The sequence below is a fragment of the Balaenoptera musculus genome, chromosome 3, assembly GCF_009873245.2.
Source record: "Balaenoptera musculus isolate JJ_BM4_2016_0621 chromosome 3, mBalMus1.pri.v3, whole genome shotgun sequence".
NCBI classification, from domain to species: Eukaryota; Metazoa; Chordata; class Mammalia; order Artiodactyla; family Balaenopteridae; genus Balaenoptera; species Balaenoptera musculus.
The window spans coordinates 149,044,896-149,066,753 of record NC_045787.1 but is presented as its reverse complement, the minus strand read 5'-3'; the positions used below and the strand labels follow the sequence as shown (position 1 = coordinate 149,066,753).

The window sequence follows — 21,858 nt, the reverse complement described above, 5'->3', positions numbered from 1 at the left end:
GAAAGGGGAAGGGTACCTTTCATTTCAGGCAGAGAGGCCAGAATAGGCAAACACAAAACAGCATGGTATGTGTGGGGACTGGGGGAGCTTGGAGCAGAGTTAGGTGGGCTTGGACCTAGCCAGCTGGGGTCATATCACAGAGATCCATTTTGACAATTTTGATGTTGTCCTATAAGCCATTGAAGGGTGTTGGCAGGGAAGTGACATGGTTAAGTTTGAATTTTAGATAAGTCTTTTAGCTGGGGTGGGGTGGTGGGGAGAGGATGGGTGGAAGGGAAGAGATACAGGCTAGGAGAGCAGTGTGTGGGGAATGAGAGGTGCCTATGCAAGCAGAGAGAAGAGGCCTAGCTTAAGGCATGGTGATGGTGGGGGACAGCCGAGTGTGGTCTGTTCTTGACTCCTCAACAAAGTCTGGGATGTGTCTGTGTCCAGGAGAAATGCATCCTCTCTCTGTGTCCCCAGCCTCCTGCACACAGACTAGCAAAGGTAGGAACTCCATCAATGTTGGAGGGACAACCAATGACAGACCTTTGCCTACCCATGTGACTTGACTCTGTGCCAGGATGCCACACTCACGGGGCTTGGGGGGAAGGGTGGCCAGAGACAAGGTGTGGGGTGTTACAATCAGGCTGGACTACCAGTTCCTGGGATTGTCAGTTGGTTTTGAAGGGCAGGACATGAGTGGCCCTGAATCTCTGGGGCCAGTCCTAACTCTAGCCTCGGCTGGTTTCTGGGGTCATTGCCAGAGTGTCCTGGCCAGAAGCAAGGGTAAAACTGAAGGTTTTCTGGGATCTCTTGAGCTCTGTGGGTTGGCCCCCCTCCTCTCAGCTGGCATCCCATGTAGCTCTGGCAGTGCCGATGGACAGAAGAGGACAGACAGACCGAGAGCTGCTGTACAAGGTCTTTTCTTTGTTGTCATGGTTGGTTTGGTACATCTTAGCATCTGCGTCATACAAAGGGGGAGCAACAGCCATGGCTTTTGGTCAGGTTCAGGGGGGCATGGGGGTTGCCCCTCCCTTCCCCCCAGGCACTGACACATTTAAAGGAAGCAGAGCAACAAGGACACAGCACAGTGGGAAATGGATTTCCCCACGCAAGTAGGATGGTCATCCTCACCTGGGTCTCACTAGGACCCACATCCCCACCCGAGGGCCAGCAGGAGCACCTCTCATTCTCTTTCCAGTGAAGAGGGTGGGGCACAGGAGTGGGGAGGAGAGCAGGGGACATGTGGGGGGAGTCATGTCCTCAGGCCTGAGAGATGTCCCGTCATCTGAGCCAGTCTGACCCCCAGCCCCTGTGCACTCAAGGGTTTGAGGAACCTAGAAGGATGGAACAGTTGGGTGGTGGTGGTGGGCAACCCTGCTGGCTGGGTGGCAGGGGCTCCCGGGGCTGGTGGTTCACCCCATTTTACTCTAGCTCTGAGCCTCTGGGGAGGTTGCTTTGTCCACCAGCTGTCCCACCTGAGAGGGACCTGGGCTGAAGAACTTCTGTTCTGTTTCTATTTCCCTTTCTCTCTCTCTGGCTCTCTCCCTCTCTCACAGCTGGGAGGGTCTCTTGACCTCCTGCTTACCTTTGGAGGAAACCCCTTTGTAGTTAAGGACACTTTCTGGACCTGGAGCAGAGGATGTACCTGTGTGGAAGTTCTGGACATTGCCAGTGCCCAGCACAGGAGATCCAGAAAAGCACTTCCCTTCTCTCTGGTGGTTAGCTCCCAGGCACACAGCACAGCAGTGGCCACCCCTGGCAAGCGGGCATTTTGTTCTGTCTTCACCCACATGCAATGATTGCTTCTTCCCGTTCTCCTAGCTGGGAGAACAGCTCCCTTGTATGTTGTGTGTGCGCATGCTGAATTCTGGGGCCACTCCCTCCCTGCCCCACCTCCTAAGTGTGTCACATGCACACTGCCCCATTTGTGTGTGACACATTCTTCCCCCTCCCATCAGTGGGCCTTATACACCTCCCACCCCAGGTACTTCATGTGACCATCCCTTCTCTGCTAGAGCACCTCACAAATACTTTGTGCTCCCACAAGTGTGTTTGCACATGACATCCTCTCTGGGCCACATATTAGCCTCTCTCCACTGGAAGGTCTGTGTCAGGAATGGTGGTCATCGTGTTCCCCTGGACCCAAGAGTTATGGTAGTATGCCCCAGGCAGAAATTCTCCCCCTGTCCCTGCCTCCAGGAAAACCTCCAGTCGTCCTGCTCAGAAGCAGGCTGGAGGAGTCTAAAGGAATCCAGGATGTGCACCAGACTAAGCCAGCCAGCCTGGAAGGCACTCTCATATGGGAAAAGCCCTGAGCCTGCTCTGGGGGTGCAGAGGGGCTGTGAAGACTGTGAGGGATGCCGCTTGGGGACCTGGGGTTCCTCAGGCCTGCCTGGGATGTCTTGCATGGCTAGGTTCCCCTGCTCATCTGAAGCTCCCTGGGCCTCGGTCTTCACTGTCCATCTGGCACTCTCTGTGCCCTGGCATCACCTTTGAAGTCTGCGGGCCCCTGTCAAGAGGGAGACCTTTCTGAACACTTGGGATTCACCCCTGTGTCCAGGTAGGACCTACACACAGGGTCTGGGGAGGCCTGGGGCCCAGGACTGGGCCCTGCCTGTTTCTGCCCCAGGACCCCGGGGCTCCTGAGAATGACCATCCTGCCCAGGATAACAGATACAAACAGACAAGCAGACAACAGGGGTGCAAGGTGGCTCCCCATCACAGAAACAGGCACAGACACAGACACAGGCCCCCTGGGGGGACGGGACACAGGGGCACAGGGGAGGGGGTGTGGGCGGGAGAGAAGGGCAAGTCCAGGGAGCTGGAGCTGCTGAGGCCCTGCTCCCCAGAGAAGGGACAGACCAGGGGACTTTTCTGGTTCCCTAAACATATGGATTGTTTTGTCTCATCTTTAAAGTATTGCAGTCTAACTGATATGGCTTTAACTATTGGAAACAGACAGAGAAGACCCATGTCTCTCTCTGAAATAAAAGCGTAAATTCACTAAAATGGAAAACCGGCAGAATGCAAACTGGGGCCAATGGGGCAGGGGCTTCGGGACAGGCAAGCCGCCCCCTCCCTGTCCCCTGCTTTTGGGGTAGGCCCTGGTGGGGGCCCACCATGGCTTCTTGGGGCACTGCCTGGGTCTGTCCCAGTGGACTTCTGAGGACTTCAGGCAGGAACCCCCCAAGGGCAGGAGGACTCTAGGCCAAGGACAAGGTCTCCTCTTGGATGTGGCCATCTGTGACTAGTGGTTTGGGGGCCAAGAGGGGTCATCTTACCTATGTTCCTTCTCCCCAAGCACACGTCCTGCACACAACTGCCTTTTCAGAGCCAAACACATGCACACAACAGTCTCAGCATATCTGACAGCTCTCTCAAACACATACTTCTACAACATCTAACACATTCTCATCACTCCTGACATACCTGTTATTTTTGAAAACAAATGCAGATACTAGCTAACACATGCAAGCTCTAACACACATATGAGATGGTTAGTACACACATATGACACAATCTCAACTCATACATACCACCTCAAACAAGCATACATACACAAGGCTGCCTAACATACATCACACAGGGATGATGACTAACACACACACACAATCTCAAGACACTCTAATCATAGGCTTATGTGTATAATCTCTGGACATACAATTGCTGATGCAGTCTCTGCCATGCACATTCATGCATGCCTGGGCAAACACTTTCCTCTCTCATTTGCTCCATGGCTTCCCAGTTCTCATACAACTTACTGAGAAGGAGGCCTTGACAATTGGGTGGGGGGAACAAATGCCAGTCTCACACATCCCAGAGGAGAGTTTGTTCTTGGCCAATAAGATGAAAGAACAGATGCCTTCTGTCAACTGGGAACTGGCTTTTCCCAAAAAGTTTGGGGCTTTGGCCAGGAAGGGTCCTCCTGTGGACCGTGGGGCCCTGGAAGCATATGAACAGGACAAGGTGAGGAAGAGGAGTGGATAAGAATGGGGGCAGCTTGGCTGTACCAATGGGGGAGTCCCATGGCATGGGCCATCGCTGCCCAATGGCTCCAAGTATTTTCTGGGGGGCCTGGGCAGCCCCTTGGCTGGGCAAGCCGGGCCCAGCCTGGCAGTGGGGCTCCAGGACCTAAGTGGAGTGGGGGGGAGAAACAAGGGGCTGCCCTACCCTGGGGCCCCTCCATAGATGAGTTAAAGTCCATAGAGGATCCATTTGGAGGGACTGGCTTGGCAGGGGCTAGGCCTCTTCAGGTGGGGGTTGGGAGAGGAATGCTCCTAGACTGGGTGTCATCAGAGGGAGGAAAGAAGGAGAGCCTCAGCCTCCTGCCCAGACCCAGGCCTGGCCAGAACAGAACAGGCCAGACTCAGGCTAAGCCCTAACAGGACAGACTTACCCTGACTCCCTTCCTCAGAGCCAGGCCACTCAACGCCCCTGCCCTGACCTGGAGGCCCACTGGGGTTTAGAGGCCAAAGGTCAGCATGCTGGGCAGGGCTGGAATGTGTCATTACTTTGGCTGGCTGGGGACAGTGGTCCTCCTGGCAGTGGGGCACATGAAGGAATGTATGGGGATTACCACACCAGCCCAGACCTTAGGCTTCTGGAGGGGGCCCCCAGTGCTTCCTGCACTGGGTTCAATACCCCCTGCTGGAGAAAAGCTGTCTTCTTCTTTTCAAGCAACTTGGGAGTGAGGTGGAGGCTGGATACCCTGGGATGAAGGGAGTGTGAAGAGTGCTGAGGGGGAGGAGCCCCTGGCCAGGGAAGGGGGACAGAGGCCAACTGAGGTTTTCCCCTTCAGAACTGAGACTTAAATGAATAAAAAGAAAAGAAAGAACCAAAAAAAAAAAAAAAAGTAACAAGTGGAGTGGGGATGCGGTGGGAGGGCCGGTTACTTCTTGAACATGTCCTGCAGTGGCCCGGGCAGGTATTTGAGCACCGTGTCCAGGATGCTCTCCTCCTCCTCCTCCTCCTCGTCCCCGCAGCCTGCCGGGATGGCCTTCTTGGGCCGGGTCAGGCTCCCTTCGCAGGGCTGCTCCAGGGCTGCCTTCTCCTCAGCCTCCTTCTCTTCCTTCTTCTTCAGCCCGTACTGGGGAGGGGAAGGGTGCAGAGGAGCATGAACAGGGCAAGGAGAGAGCTGGATCTCAAGGTCATGCACATGTGGCTGGGGCAGCTCATGGGAACTCCCTGTGAGCCCATGGGTCCTCTCATCTACAAAATGGGGATAAGGGCACCTTCCTTGTGGGATTGTGCTTGTCTTCAGTTGGTATTCAATAAAAGAGAGATGGTGCATGGGGTTTCCTTTAAAATTAATACCTGCCCACATAATTTCTTTGCTCTTTTGAAATCCTCCAAGATCTGAAAACTGAATGTTCTCCCACATGCTTTGGGCCAAATTTTGGTGACAAAACTTGACTTGAACTGATGGAAGGCTACTTATAGCCTTGATTTATTGCAGTTCGAGCAGACAAGTATTGAACTGTTTGGCATAGGGTGGCAGCTGCAAACTCACTGGGAGTGACACATAACAGTGCTCAGGGCACTATAGTACTTTCCCAAAATCCCCAAATTCTGGGTTCCAAACTTGTTTGGTCTCCAGGATTTCGGGTACAAGTTTGCGGACTTGTAGCAGCAAACATTAGGGAGCACTTACTATATCCACTACCTTTTTTAATCCCCATAACGGTCCTTGAGGGAGGTGTTCCTTGACATGCATTATTCTGATGAAAAGAGTGAGACTCAGAGAGAACTAGGTCTAAGGTGAGAGCTGGGATTCAAGGGAGCCCAAGGTTTTGGGAGACCCTTTTAACCCCCTACATTCCAGGATGGGCAAGAGGGTGGTGCTGACCTTGTCTCGTATCTGCTGCCGGACCTTCTCACGCTCGGCCTCCATGCGTGCGTGCTTGGCCTTGCGCTCCTCTTCTTGCTGCCGAAGTGCCTCCTGCCGCTCCTCCTCCTTCTTCTGTGCGTCAGGGTCCTTCTCCTCCTCTCCGCCCAGCATCTTCCCCATGTCCTTGGTGGCCCCTGTGGGGGATGGGTTGGGGAGGAAGAGGACAGGGTCATGGAGGCAAGGCTGGGGATGTGGGGGCCTGGTGTGCTGAGGCCCCTCCCACCTGGGTCTGGACTGGGTAGTGGGCATAGGGTGCAGGGCTAGGGCCTCACCTCCAAGGGCCTGCTTCATGACGAAGTCCATGCCTACAACTCTGTTTAGTGTGCCCTAGCCAGCAGCCAAATTTGCATGCAGCGCTTCAGGCAGGCCTGGCTTGGGGAGATGTGGCAACCTGCAAAAAGAAGAGTTGGGGGTTAGATGGGAGAAGCTTCTGCACAGGCAGGGCAGTGGAGTTGGACAAATGACCGGTCACCCTGGTTCAGGCATCAGGTACCATCAGCCAGAGGCCAAGACCCAGTGCCTGGTACCACACGGAAAGGGATGGAAAAGGGCTGTTTCCTGAGCACTTGCTATGTGCCAGGCACATATGTGCTGCCAAATGGCTTCTGATTCTTATTTTAAAAGCTTCATCTTGACCATGTTGCTTTAATTTGATCGAAGCCAGGAATGTTGGAAAAAGCCCGGAATTTGGATATAGGCAGAGCTGGGTTCTAATGCCACCCTAACTCCTTATTTGCCATGTGACTTCCACGCAAGTTATCCAATCTCCTTGAGCCCCAGTTTCCTCCTCTATAAGATAGAGATGACCGTGCCTCCTTTCTCAGGGATACTGTGGAGACTGGAGAGAATTCCAGCCTGGGTCACTGCATCAAGCCCTAGAAGGAGTGAGCTGCACTCGGGGCCCCAGCAAATAAGAGGTAGGTGAAAAAATGAGAACAGCCAGCTTACATGAACATATCCAGACTTCTGAAATTAGACAAATGGAGAAATAAGTTATTTTTATTGCATAATACATGTAAGTTTTATGTTTTATAGATTAATATTGATTTTTATTTTGAATTACACAGAGGGGATTGGAGACACAATAATCTTCTTTGGGCTAAGGGCCTTTAAAGTACCAAGCACTGAGCCTCATAACTACTCAGCTTATGTTTGTCCTCCTTTCCCTCTCCCTAAATCACCAACTTTCAGTTTTTATTATATTTTTATTGTTATTTTTTTGCCTCAGAAGATTTTCTCCAAATAAAATCTTAATGGGAATCTCAATATGAAAAATACATAAAAATGGAACTATTCCAACGGTAGTGGGAGGGGAAGGGTAGTGGGCCTGGAGCCTCCCTCTATACTTGGCCTCCTTCTTACCCCGTTCTTCTCGCATCCCTGAGAATTTGAACCCAGATGCTCTAACTCTTAGAGACTTCCTTTTTATTTTAACCAATCAGTTTCGCTGGTGCTTTCATAGGCAAAGCCACCGCAAATCCTTTTTCAGGTATGGAGGGAGATATCCGTGGGGATGGGGCTATAACAGCCAAAGTGTCATGTACCTTGATGGTCAACTTGGGCCAGGCCTACTCCCCCAGGCCTTTCATTCTACATAGACTTGGGGTCTTTTTGATTTGCTAGGAGGATAAAGGGGTCCTGGGAAATGGTGGTAGAGGAGTCAGGCTGGATATTGTAACTAAGTTGGGTTCAAGGTCACTGGCTGTTCATTGATGATGGATTTTCCTCATTTCTTTCAAAATGAGAAAACATATCGGCAGACTGAGATCTTTTCATACCATGGGGCCTGACAGTTTGAGGACTTCCACGTGATCAGATCACCTGATAGGTTGTTTTGAGGAAAGTCATGATGGAGTAGAAAACCATCCACAGGGACTGTGGTATCAGACACACCTGGTTTGAAATCTTGGCCCCCAATCCTCACTGGCTGTGGCTCCCTGGGAAAGCTTCAGTTTGTTCCCTGCAAAATGAGGGAGTATTAAGTCTACCCTGTACTGATGTATGAAGGGGAAGAGAAGATACTGGTCAGGTGCCTGGTGTGTAGCCGGTGCTAGTTAATGTCAGCCATTGCTGACTGCATGTTTATGAGGACATGCCAGAAAGGAACAGGATTTCCAAGAAATGCAGAAGAACCCACCCTGATCTACAATTCTGAGTTTGAAGGTGGCTCAGCTCAGTCAATCAAGATATTTTCATTTGACTAAAAACATTGTAAAGAGACAGCATTTCTAAGAACAGGAAAAGAATAATAACCAAATGATTTCAGGAACTCTTGGGTTCCTCCTCTGTGTTTACATTTAGCTCAAGGAATTGCCAGGTGGTGGTGGAGGACGCAGGACTCTAATTGGAGATGTTTCAAATTGGTCCACAGGGCACCTAACTTGCTGCTCTGGCAAGTGTCTCTCCTGAACCAGATGATCTTCTGGGCCCTTTTCCCAGCTCTTCTGCTGAAGCAGTTCTGCAGCATTTGAACTGCTAGCCATCCCACTGTATCCTCCAACCTCTCTCCTTTCTTGCTTCTGTGACTCAGTTCTTTCCTCTCCCTCCTCTCCTACTGCTCCTTCTCCCCTCCCTTCCTTTGCTGCTCCTTTTCTTCCTCTTGCCTCTTCAAAAGTGTATTCTCCAGGACTCTGACCTCAGTCCTTATCTCCTTTTCATCTCTAATCTTTCCCTGGAAGAACTCACCCTTTCCAGGGGCTTTATGACCGTTAACACTGATGACAGCTAGATGTCTTATCTGAGCACCAGACCCCTATATTCATTCATCCAATAAGTATTAGTTGAACACCTACCACGTGTCAGGCAGTGTGTTAGGCACTGGGGATATAACAGTGAACACGACAGACAAAGTCCTGTGCTTGTGCAGATTACATTTTGGGAGTGTGTGTACTGTGAGTGTGTGTGTGAAACAGGCAATAAATAACTCAAGAAATACACTTGCCTCCCTCTTGCCTGCCTCCCCCTGGATGTCCCACGGCACCACTCAAACTCAACATGCCACCTCTCTGTCACCAAACCATCTCCTTCTCCAGACTCCTCTGCTTCCTGTATTCATTCAGAAAACTTTGATTACCAACCCCAAGCCCCCACATGCAAAGTAATCTACTCAAGGGCTGAGTCTTCTCCATGTTTACATCCTGTCACTCCAGGTGCTTCTTACTCCCAGCCTTCTGGGATTACTTAGCCAAACTTCTTGGGTCCACCCCAAGGTCCTGCTGCTGACTCCCAGCATGGCCCTTTTAGATGTTAAGCAATTTCTTCACCCTGTGGAGAGATTCCCCTAACGAATTTCTTAAGGCCCAACCTACTCCTACCCCATCCCTCTCAGCAGGTGATTTCCTTCTCACTTTTTGTAGTGTGGTGCAGCGGAAGACTCATGAGCTCTGGTGTCAGGCACATCTGGCTCAGATCCTGAATCTGCTGCTTTTTAGCTGTGTGATAGTGAGTAATTGACTTAACCTCTCTGAGTCTCGTTCTTCTTTATAGAGTGAGGATTATAATACCATTTTGAAGGCTTAGAAATAATCTATGAAATGTATTTTGCATATGATGCAGGCTCAGTAAATGGTGGTTGTTATCATTATCAAAACAATGAACTCCCCTCCTAACTCCCAAGGAAGAGGTCTCCCTCTTTCCCCCTGAAGCCAATCCATCTGCCTGAGCTCCAGATTTTCCTTCTTTACACCTTCTCCTTGATCCATTTTTTACTCCCTCTTCCTCACACCTTCAATCTCTTCTCCGTACATCTCTTTTATCCCCTTCCTTCTCCAGCTCCTGCTCTGAACCCTACCTTTCTCTTAATCTCTGCCCTCTAGCTTCACGATCAAGTAGTTTCCACTTGGTGTCATCACTTCCTCACCTCCCAGTCAAACCCTCTGGCTCTGTGAGATCGGAGAGCTGCAGCCCCTGCACTGCTGCTGAAGCTGCCATAGTCAGGGTTGCCAGAGTCCTCCTAATCACCAGACCCAGGAATGTTTTCACAGCCCTCCTTCTCCTCCTTCTCCATCCCTCTGCAGTATCAGATGCTGATGAAGACCCCTTACCTCCCTCTCACCCACCCTGCTTTTTTTCAGCCTTCTTCTTGAATTTCCTGAATTCCATGACACATCACTCTTGTGGTCATCAGCTTACTTCTCAGATGGTCTTCCTTCTGTCTTTTGCTGACTCCCCCTCCCACTGCCCCTCCCTCTCCCACTGTCTACCTGGGAAATCTCACCTACCCTTATTGGTTTATGCGCTTCTTCAGTCACAGATCTCTCACTCTCTCTCTCCCCAAACCTGCACATTTAACTCTTTGCTGGATAGTCTTAAATTCATTCTATCCAAAGATCAATCTCATCCTTGCCTCCCCTCCCCACCAACCACGTTTTCCTTCAGCATTCCTTCTTCTAATTGCCTCAATGGAAAACTCCACAGTCAGGGAATTCTTCATTCATTCATTCACTCACACTACAAATATTCTTTGGGCATCTACTCTCTGCCAGGCATTGTTCTGAGTGCTGGGGCTGTGGCAGGGAACAAGGGAGTCATAGCATTTGTTCTCACAGCATTCAGTCAGCTGGGGAGGTAGAGGCTGGGCAAAAACCACACAAGGAATTGGCAAGTTATAATTGGGACGGGGTGCTGCGGAAGAAGTCCAGAGATTATAGCCCCACAGTGTTTCCTGCATCCACACATCCCCTCTCCTATGGCTGCTAATGCCTTTGTTCAGGGCCTCGAGGTTCTGAATTTTTGCATAACCTCTAACTCTGTCCCTCCCCTACCTTACCTCTATCCTCCACAAGGCTGTCCGATTAATCTTCCTAAAGGGCAGATCTGCTCATGCAAACACATCCTGCAGTGGCGCCCCATGGCCTGGTTAAACCAACTAGAGTCCTTGTGCTGACCTTCAAGTCCTGCACAGTCTAGCATCTGCCTGCCTCACCATTCACTTCCCATCGCTTGTATGTGGCTCTGTATCAGCTATACCTCCACACATATTCTTTCCAAAAACTCCTGGGCATCTGTTCATGCTATTTCTACATCCTTGGAACCTCTTAACCTCCTCTCTGCCAGTTCAGTTCCTGGCCCCAGTACTAACTAAGTGACCTTGAGCAAATGACTTAATCTTTTCTCATCTGCAAGATGGAGACAATAACGTCTATACCCAATGCATGTTGTAAGCATTAAATGAAATAATGCAAATGTGATCAGCCCAGCATTTGGCACATAGTAGGTGCTCAGTACATATTTGCTGTCACCGTCATCACCATCATCATCATCAGCAGCAGCAGCAGCATTAATTTTTCAAAGGTCCGCTTCATACATCACTCCTCCCATGAAATCTCTCCTCGGTGAGATGTGATGGAGTCTTCCTCTTCTGAGACCCATGGCACTTTCTAGGGCAGCCCTGCCTGCCTCCAGCTCATGCACTCTGTCCAGCTATGTGTCTTTCCCTTCCCAGTCACTCTGAACTCTTCCCAGGACAGGGCTTGTATCTTGTGCTTTTCTCCTGTCCCAGCATCTACAACATCTCTTAGTTCATGGTAGAGTCTCAGGACATATTTGCTGGATTGAATTTAATGTGTGTCAGCGAGTATGTGAGAGTGTACTCGTTCAAGGTATGCTCCTGCGTGTCTAACTCTGAACTTAGGCATCGTTGTGATTCTGCGTGAGCGTGTGTGCAGGCGTGTGTGTAGATATTTTGCCATATGCCTGTAGGAGTGCTGAGGTCCAGCAGGTTGCCTGCAGTTGAGGATTTTGGCCAGACCGCCAGGAGGCACTCCTCCGCGGGTCTGCGGGAAGACTTGGTCTATCCCTGCGCGGGAAGGGCGGTGGTGGTGGTGGTGGTGGTAGTGGGGACGCTAGGCTGGGGGAGGGGACACAAGGAGGGGACACAAGGAGGGGTGGGGGAGGGATGCTGCCGCAGCACCAGGTTTCCTTGCCTTCAGCGTGCCCGGGATGCGCCTTCAGCTTCCCCTCTCAGACTCCCTCCTAACCCATCCTAACCCGAAGGCAGCTGAGGCACCTCCTCAGGCTCGGCCATCAGAGCCCCAGGAGGTTTTCAGGACTGGACCCCGCCATCTGACAAGCAGACTCGGGCACCTGCAGGGTTTGTCCTTGTGGCTGTTTATCTGTTGTCTTTTTTTTTTAATAGCTCATGTCCAGGCCATATTCACTGCAAGTCAGTTCAACACTCATTTGCCTTTTGAGGGGGACCCTACGCTAATGGCGGTGCAGTGACAGGGGATGTCCCTCTACTCCCCACCCCTCCCCCATGCCTCTAGAAGGGAGAAGCACTGGGGGAGGGAAAGGAGCAGTGGAGGATGGGAGTGGGTAAGGAACTGGCTCCTGCAGAAAAGCGGAAGCGGCGGGGGCTTCGTATTCTCCCGGCAGAAGAGGGGGACAGGAATCCTGGCGTCCCTCTATCGGTCCCCCACTGAGATCAACGTAGCCGGCAGTTCTGCCTCGAGCTCACGGTTGGCCACTGAGAGCACCCCTCCCCCCCAACACTTAGAGCTCCAACCTCAAGACCTGGCCTGGTCTCAAACTTTGCTGAGGGAGGGGGCAGAGTGGGGCCGGCGAGGGCGTAGAACTGACCCTTCCTAATGACCCCAGGCAGCTGACAGGTGCAGCCCAAACCTCGGCTCCTCCTCCTCCCATGACAAATAGAGTCCTCTTGGGCCCCCACCCCCAGTCAACGTTTAGGTTTTCCTCCCCTGCACCTTCGGTTTGTCCGCCCCACTCCCGCCGCCCTCTGACTCACTCCGGTACCCGAACTGTACCCCTCAGGGGCGGCTCCGTCTCCCTCGGCGAAGAGGGCCCTGGCGGGCTCCAGGTTAACCACAACCTGAAGTAGCTTAGATCGACGTCCCCCCATCCCTACCCCAAGAGCTCGAAGTTGTTCTCTAGGTTCAGACTTGAGTCTCCCGCCGCCCTCGGGGCGGTCCTGGCTCCCCGGGAGCCGGACAGCTTCGGGCTTCTGCCCGAGGGTCTCCAGCTCGGGGGCCCAGCCCTCCTTCCCTGTTGGCCTCCGCTTCACTCCCTTGCCTCCGCCTGCTCGCTTCCCCCTTGCGGGGAGCTGTCCTTTCAGCACCACGGCGAGCGCGCCCTGCAGAGTCCCTGCTGCCGCCGCGCAGCCTCCCTTTCTCGCGCCCGGGCAGTCTCGGGGAGCTGTGCCCCCGAAAACCATACCCTGCAGCTTCCCGGGCTGCGCTGCGGCCTGGAGGCGAGAGCGCAGACCCTGTTGCCCACAGCCCGGCTCCGCCCTCCCGGCCCGTGGCCAGCACCGACCTGGAGGTCCTCGCAACCGTCTGAGCCACTGCAGGGCTCCGGCCGAACTCAACGAGGCGGTTCCTTCTGCTATTCCAGCTCCCGCTGCCGCCTCGTGCAACTCCGCCCGGTGAGCTGGGGCCGCGGCTATTGCCTCGGGCGGCTGCCGGAGGCGCCCTCCAATCGCGCCCGTCAGCCAGACCCTGACGTGCTACCTCTCCCCTTCCAGATGGGAAATTCAAATCTCTCTCTCTCTCTCTCTCTCTCTCTCTCGGTCTGTCTCTCCCTCCCTCCCCCTTCACTCCCCCCTCTCCTCTTCCTCCTCCTTTCTCCCCCTCTCTCCTCCCTCCCCCTCCCTCCCTTTCAAAGTCTCTCCCTCCCTCCCTATTTCCCTCTCTCCCTCTTCCGCCTCCCCCCTCTGTTTCCCTTTCCCTTTCTCCCTCCTTTCCCCTCTCTTAAAAAAAAAAAAATCTCCACTCCCTTTCCTCCTCCACCTTTTCTTGTATCTTCTCCTCCATACACCCTCAGCAATCCCCCCTGCAGCTGCGTATCCTGGCCACAGCTCTTAGGACCGCAAGCTTGCTGCTTCGATGTTCCGAGGGGCAGTGCGGGTCAGGGGATGGAGGGAGGGTTTTTTTTGTTGTTGTTTTGTTTTGTTTTTTAAAGCAGAAATACAAGATCGCCCGCTCAGGAAAGCCCACCTTGATTCCTCCAGGCTGAACTGGTCACACTCTCCTCAGAGCTCCTGCCACCCCCAGGCACACCCCTGTTTCAGGGTCCCCTGTTCCTCTGTTTGCATGCCTCTTGCTTGTGAGCTCCTACAGGATGACAGGACCACCGTCAGATCATCTTTGCAGCCCTTCAGTATCCTGTCCTTCCACATGAGCACTCAGAAAACATTGATGCATCATGTGGCTAAGGCCTCCATAGGGGGTAAGGAACATTCCACGTGGACCCAGAGGGAGAAAACTGCTGCAAAATTGCTGTGGACTTTGGGCAAGTCACTTGCTAGGCCCTTCTAGATGTGATACCCTGTGAAGAATAAGGAATTCTTTGGCAAAACTTAATCTAGAAGGCCATTTTTTCTCTCCTTTGCCCTGGGAAGAAAGGGGACCACCAAGGGGCAGGGCAACATCTGCCGCTCACCCCAGCCTTTCCTCCTCTCCTCACACTCATTTTTCATTTTATGACTCTCTCCTAATGATCCTCTCCATTCTGATTGCCATCTTTTTGGCTCTAAAATGCTTCCTTTAATCCAGCCCAATGTGTAGGAAAATGGCTTCAGAGAGGAGGAGCCTTGCACCAGGCCTTTGAAAGATTCGCAGGAGTTTATGCATCAATCAGGGTTATGTCAGAGTGGAGATGACTCCTGCTTCTGTAAGGCGATGGCTTCCTTCCAAGAAGGGAGCGGCCAGAGCTGCAGAAGGACAGGATCTGGGAAAGGAAGGAGGCATGATTTTATTCCAACAAGGGGGGACTATTCCGTCATACATTTTCACAGCAGAGGTCTCAAAATGGGGGACTCCCCACAAATCAGAAGCCATTGGTGGACCCACCTTCCTCATGGAGAGAGTCACCTTCTGAAGCTCACCTCTGTTTTCCCCTTACAGGCTGTGGGGCTGGGTGTAGGGGGGTCCCTTCCTTTATGGCTGAGTTTTCCATTCTGTGTTGTGTTGGCCTGTCAGCTCATTTTTAATTTTTCTTCCCTTTCCAGAGGCAGACACTAATGGAAGGGGCAGAGGGGAGGCTGTTTGATTAGAGTGACTTAGAATTGCCACTAATGCCTGAGGGGAGTTCTGGGACGGGAGATCTGACATCCCATCATTTCAAGAGTCAGAGTCCTCCTCTGTCCTCCTCCCTCCTCTTCCCTGTTCTCCTAGAACAGAAGCTCTGTGAGTGGGACCTGGCTGGCAGCACTCTGGTTACAATTGGGGTTTTTCCACAATGGGCATTGCCTTTGACATGGATGTTGACTAAGCTGGGCTAAAAATCCAGCTTAGCCTTCAGAAAAATACTAAGCTCAGTTCTGGACACAACACTTTAAGATGGACTTTAGTAGGCTCAAGTATGGTTAGAAAAGAAGGAAGTGGTTTGGTGGTGGGTGTCTGGAAATCAGGTTCAATGAGGGATGGTTGAAGGATTTAAGGATGTTTTCCCTGGAGGAGAGAATGCTGAAGGGGGATCAGCCCTTGAAGGACTGACAAGTCTTGCTCAATTTGTAATTCCAGCACTTAGCATGGTGCCTGGCAAAGCAGGAGCTGAAGAATGCTTGTTGAATGAATAAATGACCCTTGCAAGGAAAGAAAAGTACTACTGTTTTTACTAGTGTTGAAGACAGAATTGGGGCCATGGAGGAAAGGTAAAGGAAGGCAGACAGAAGCTCTAAGAGGAAGAACTTTCTACCAGCTGGAGCTGTCCAACCATAGTATGGACTGCCGCATGTGAGGTGCTGAGTTCCCTACCCCTGGAAGATGGCACTGGGGTGGTAAGTGACAGCTAAAGCACCCTCTGAGCCCCAGTTTCTATGAGCCTATTAAGAACTGCATGAGCTGACATGAGTCATGTCTAGCTGCAGAAAATCTTACTGGTGAATAAAAGGACAGCTCAGTCATGTTTTGGTGGCTTTATCCTTTGAACAATTAGGGTATGACATGAGCCACTGATGCTTCCTGTCAAAAAAAGGTGGTGAAAAGATGAATACTTGTTCCTCTTCAGTGTTACCAGCCTGGACATGGTTCCCAAATACTGTTTTATAACTGCAGAAATGTTGCTAAATATTATAAACATTTCTTACTGATTATAATATTACTAATCATACAACTATCAGGCCCCCATTACATCTCAGGTGCTCACTTTGGTGCTTTGCATAAATTACATTCTTTCCTTTAGTTCACATAAACCCCTATTTTCAAGATGGGGAAGGCAAGGCCCAGGGAGATACAGTGAGTCTTTGGCAGATCCAAGATTCCAGCCCATGCCTGCATGACACTGAGCTCTGGGGTTCTTCCACCAGGCTGGGCTGCTTCTCTTCTGACACATCCCACAGCCTATGGAAATGTAACTTTTGCTCTGCCGATATTTTTTTTTTACATTGACATTTATCATCTTCCCTGTTCTCCAGTTTCTCACTTAAAAAAAAACCTGCCATGAATTCACACTCGGATTGGGGTCTTCATGTCATGTGGGTTGTCAGAATTTCCTTCGTCTCCTGCATCTCTAATCCAGCCTGCTGCAAGTCCCCACCCTCCAGGCTGAGCCTTGGTCCTTGCAGACCCTGCTTTGTAGACAGCTTCTAAGAGTCACCCGGTAAAATATGAATGTGGCTCTGCTTAAGGTGTCTTACCCTGGCTGGTGCTGAATTTCCACTTTTATTGATGAACCCTGTGGGCTGGGGCAGGGGGCCAGATTTGAACAGATTTTTAAAATGATACGTACATGCCTTGAATGTTCACTAAGAAGCCAATCAAGAGAGCTAATGTCAGTAGTTTGTGTGAGGATTGAGCAAGAGTGTGTGAGGAATGACAACTGTCACAGACTATAAATGTGATCAGTGAGCATGGCTCTTGTCCAAAGGTCAGCCCATTTCTTCCCCGCAGCTGCCTCCGTCCAAAGGGCACGCTGGCTGCCATGTGGGAGATGAGGAAGAGCTTGCTGGCCGGCCCTGACCTCAACTAGGAGTTGAGCTGGTCAGTGGAGAGAGACATCTGAATGCTCCAGATGCTGACTCCACATCCTGTCATTCTAGCTTGAGCCTGCAGGGGCAGAGTTGGTCTTGGTTTGTGGGGGTGGCCGTGTTCCAGAGGCAGAAACAGAACTATGGGGGTGGTGCGGAGGGAAGGGCTCTAGGCCACCTTGCTCATCTGATGAGCGCCTCCCCTCTTGTCACTAACAAGGCTATGGTGCCATCACTGTCAGGTTGTGAGGTCAGGGTCCCAGTCTGTCTTCTTCAACATGCAGTGACACAGTGTGAAGGCAAACCACTGGTGTGCAAAAGTGACTTTGTGTGTGTGCCCACCTCTGGGGGCCGTGCAGGTGGGAGTGGGCTGCATCCATGTGGAGGGATACAGGTTCTAGTAGGGCAGGTGTGGTTTTGTCACCATGTGACACTCAGTGCGTGGTGGTGTATCCCTCCCGATATGAAGTGACTCTGGTGTGAGTGTGCTATTGGGTGTAGAGCTAAGTAGGTTGTTGTTACAGTGGAATACGTTAATGGCATTGCGTGATGGTTTGGGTGTAAGGCATGGGTACTATATGCAGCTCTGCAGGTTGTGCACGGTACAACTACAGAGGGTGCCATTTACTTAGACTGTGCCAGATGCAAAAGTTCTGGGGACATATCACCATTTCTGTGCAATGGTGTATGTCCTAAGTGTTGCTGTCAATGAGAGATGACACATAGTGTGTTAGCATCAATATGAAATGGTGCCATCATTGGTGGTAAGGGTGCAGGTGTAAGTAAGTGTGTCACAATGAGCTGGCACATGTGTCACTGTCATTGTGTGGGGCAGAATGGGTTTGTATGTGCAGCCAGGAGTGTGTCATCACCACTGTGCAGACATACAGGCTAAATGTGTCACCAAGAGTTACTGATCCTTTCTTTTCCCTTCTCCCCCCACCCCCCCTCCAGAGAAACCCTTAGTAACCCAACCTGCCCCATCTGGGAAGCTGGAAAACTTTGGATTCTCCATTCTCCACTTTTGTTTTCAGAAAGAGGGTCCCAGGTTCCTCATCTGAATCCTGACTCATTGGTGGTACATAGAGTGTGTATGGGAACCTCCTGAGGAAGCCCTCTCTATTCCAGACCCTGTCCCCAATTCAGAGCCCCTCCCCAGCCCAGCATCTGCCTACAAGCTCCTTAGAGGTCCTCTGCTACCCTTCATCCCATCCTTACCCTCCAAGATCCAAGCACTCATTAGCATGTCAAGGCAGTCCTCTTTCAGCCCACACACTGTACCCTGGGATATCCCCTCACTGTTAGCTCCCTCTCAGCCTGAGTTTTCCTGAAACCTTACTTTTCATGTCTGCCAAACCAGTCTGCAGTTCCCCTACCATCCAACACAGGCACGGGGAGGATGTTTTGCGGATAAATCCTTCCTCCCATGCCACTGGTTCTTTTTCGAGCTCTCTGCTGTGATTTCTGCCTCCCCTCCTCCAACCTCAGCCCTTCCAACTCTCCAGGACATGGTTGGATCTCCCTGTCCATCCGGAATTCCTCCTGATGACCCCAGGTGCTCATGTCACCCCAGAGCCAGCCAATGCACCGCACCAAGCCTCTTCATTTGAGTCCTAGCACTGGACTTGCTCAGGCAAATCGGTGCAGCATCAACGTTTGCTCTGTGCCTTCAGGAAGTCCCCCTTCTAGACTGTCCCTCCAACCTCGTGACACTTGGTCTCTTTTCCCCTCCCCCATGTGAAACCCTTGCTCAGAAAGATAGTCTTTACACCTTGGAATCTTGTCCTTAGGCATATGGAAACAGAATAAGAGTTCCAGAATGCTAGAATCATAAGCAAAAGGCCATTTTAGAATCATATTTAGAATCACAGAATCTAGAATGACAGGCTCTCTAAACACTGTATGTCCAAGAGTGGCCCCCTCCTACTCAGATCCACTGGGGTTGGGGGGACCTGTTAAAAAGATTGCAGACTCTTGGGGCTCATCCCACGTGGATGGACCAAAATCTTGGAGATGGGAGCCCAGAAATTTGCATTGGTTACCAAGACCCCAGCTGTTTTGGATACACCCACTAGTTGAAAAACCTTTGTCTTGGGTCAATAGAATCTGAGAATCATAGGACCCTGGTCTTGTAGGAAAAAATACTTAATCACGGAATCATATAATATTTTAGGACTAATAAAAGCTTAGATTCAACTATTTACACACATTCACTCACAACTTTAGAATCTTAAATCCTATGAATCTTAACGTCTAGAATTGTGGAGTTAGAAGTGAAACTGCCGTGTAATTTTGTTTCTGTTCTAGGAAGAACTTTTCTATTTTGGTCTTGCCACACCTTTTGGAATGGAAGGCTTTTTCTCCGTCCCTTGCAGGGCTGCCTCCATGGTGTTGCCTACATTTGTGAAGATAAATGTTCTTTCCATCTCAGTGCAAAGGCAGCCAGCAGAACCCCTGCATTTACAGAGCAAGTGAGCTGGAAATGACTTCTACTTTCCATTTAGGACCAGCACACCCTGGCCCACAAAACAGATTTTGCTCTTTAATAAAATGAATCTGAGGGGACATTATTGCTGTTTTACTAAAGCAGGCATAGCTGAGGAACATGGACAGCAAAGTTTAATAAGTTCATGGAGCTTCTGGTCAAGGAAATGAAAGACAGAAAGTGCTGAGAGGCAGCAGAATTCTGTCTTGGAGATTGACGGGCATGCACGTGGGGTGCGTGTGTGTGTGTGTGTGTGTGTGTGTTTGGGAGGAGTTGGAGCGAAGGGAGGAGATGAAACATGCATAAAAAGTCGGCACTGAAAAGGTATATTTCTGGTCATCTAATCCAGTGTCTTCAACTTACAAATGAAGAAACAGAAGCCCAGAAATGGGAAGGGACTTTCTCAATGCCACACAGCAAGTTAATGAAACTCCTAATTCCTGGGTAAGTATTCTTTCCCAGTTGTAACTCAGCATTACATTCTTAAAACACATCCAGTATGCCAAGCACTGTTCTAGGGATGCTATAGATCTCAGCCCTTTCAGCTCATGACAACCCTATGTGGTAGGTCTCCTTTCACTCAAATCTTCATTTATCAAACATGTGTGGCGACCCTATGACACACCAGGCACTGTCCTAGGCAGACAAAGATGTATAAGAACTTTCGGAGTTTCTCTTCCCCCTCTTTATTCCACAGTAAGAGAGGCGAATACTCCACAGAGAGATAACACATGGACCAATTCACACGCTCAAGATCCTTTCAGATCAGAGCCTCTGATTTGAAGCACTCAGGAGTGAGCGGGGAGAGATGCCCACCAACAGTCAATGATAATACAACACACTAAGTGCTATCCTAGTGAAGAGGCAGCTTTGAGGAGGAGAAATCAAAAACACACAGCTTGTAAGCCAGATGGGATTGGAAGTCCAAAGCAGGGAAGGGACAGGGAAGTTGGCTCCGGGGCTGCCAGAGTCATCTCAGAGGCACTGTGGAGGAGATAGCAATGAGCTCTGGTCACATAGAGACATGGGTGAAATCTCAGCAGCTCGCTGCCCCTTCCAGAGAGTGTGGTTTTTCTCTGAGACTCAGCTTCCTCCTCAGTGAAATGGGTCAATGATCCCAACCTACCAGGGTGATTGTGAGACTCAGATAAAATGATGTTTAGGGAATCGCAGCACAATCTCAGCAAGTGTTAATTGTCTTTCCCTCCAACACCTGAGCAAGGCGGGGATTCTGGAGTTTGGGGCTGTGCGATCATTAGACAAAGCCTACTTTTATGATCTTCTTTGCCAGAGAACTCTGCCTCCTGAGTCCCCTGAGTTCATTTAAGTTAGAGTGAGAAAGAAGAATTTGAAGTTTAGAGGAAACTAGGGGTGGGCGATGTTTCTTCTACTTCTTTACCCCCTCTTTGGGCTTCCTTCCTTCCTCTCGACCACACAAGGGACTGGAGTATCATGTCCCCAAATGGGAATCGCCTGAAGGAAGTCCAGAGGGGGCTTAGAGTCCGGCCTGAGAACAAGAGGACTTTTTTCTACCCACAAATCTAAAAATGGCTGGTCTGTGCCACTCAACCTCCAGTTGTTTCTTTCTGGCAGAAAAAACAAAATAAAACAAAACCACCTTTTATTTGGCAAACAAACAAGGGGTTGGAGAGGTGTTGGGAAGAAGAAACCAGGGAAAAACTGAAAGGTTTGAAGAGGAAGGAATTTTCACCTACTGAGCCTCTCACTGTGGTAGGTGATTCATATCTTTATTTGATTTAATCCCTACACAACGCGTCCCTTACCCTAAATGTCATCATCTCCACTTTATATTCAGATAACGATATTCACGCTCAGAGAGGTTAAGGGCCTTGTTCAGGGTAACACAGCTGAGAAGTGGTGGCATCAGCAGCATTGGAACCTGGTATGTCTCTACAGGTGGCCACGTTTTTAGAGGGGGATTAGGTGGGTTGCTGGCAGCCAAGCCGGGATCTGCAGCTTTGGGGCGACTGGTCCCAGAGTGTAGGTGACCCTGCTAGGGCACTTATATGGGGACCTTGCCACAAGCTGGTCCTTAATGGGGCTGGGTGGTCCAAGTCTGAGGTGATCAAAAGTGATGGTGGCTGTAGGTCAGGGCCCTGGAACTCTGTCCTAAGGCTGTAAATTAAAATATCCCCCTCTGTCACAGTCCTTTGCTCACTTCCGCTCAGTTCGCTTCAACCTGACTCTTAACACCAGCCGTCTAACCACGGCTCCTGCTTCTGCTCTTGCCTTCAGATTGACTTTCTAACTGGCTTCCAAATCTGTAGGAGAATCATAGCTTTCTAAAACATGGGTCCAATTGCATCACTCTCCTCCTTGAAACACATGGTGGTCACAGCTTATTTTGCCACCCAGCACCCACTCCCTCGTGTGGTATCAGCTTTGGAGGAGCCAACCAGTGTATTTCATTTGGAGCCATGGATGGATCACGTGACCCGGGCTAAGCCAATCAGCACTTAGGTCTCCCTGGCTCTCCAGATCAGTTCAGGGGTAGTCACATGACCCAAAGCAGACCAGTCAGGGCCAGAGAGACTCAATTCTGGGACTTCTGCTTGA

The 21,858-nt window shown here is 50.7% G+C and overlaps 1 protein-coding gene across 7 annotated transcripts in view; it reads right to left on the bottom strand.

The window, feature by feature from the left end:
- Positions 1–889: 889 nt before the first annotated feature.
- Positions 890–21,858, bottom strand: part of CPLX2 (complexin 2) — an 84,333-nt gene continuing 63,364 nt past the window's right edge. For 3 of the 7 annotated variants that reach the window (XM_036849353.1, XM_036849352.1, XM_036849357.1), the window contains 3 exons: positions 6,145–6,263; positions 5,831–6,006; positions 890–5,071 (listed from right to left, as the gene is read on the bottom strand). In XM_036849353.1, the coding sequence (XP_036705248.1) occupies positions 4,874–5,071; positions 5,831–6,006; positions 6,145–6,175 (405 nt within the window). In that variant the 5' untranslated portion in view covers positions 6,176–6,263 and the 3' untranslated portion in view covers positions 890–4,873. Of the gene's footprint in view, positions 5,072–5,830; positions 6,007–6,144; positions 6,264–7,650; positions 7,712–7,765; positions 7,833–12,737; positions 12,989–13,144; positions 13,376–21,858 lie in introns of those variants that run through there. The other 4 variants (XM_036849354.1, XM_036849351.1, XM_036849358.1 and 1 more) reach the window with 4 other exon arrangements.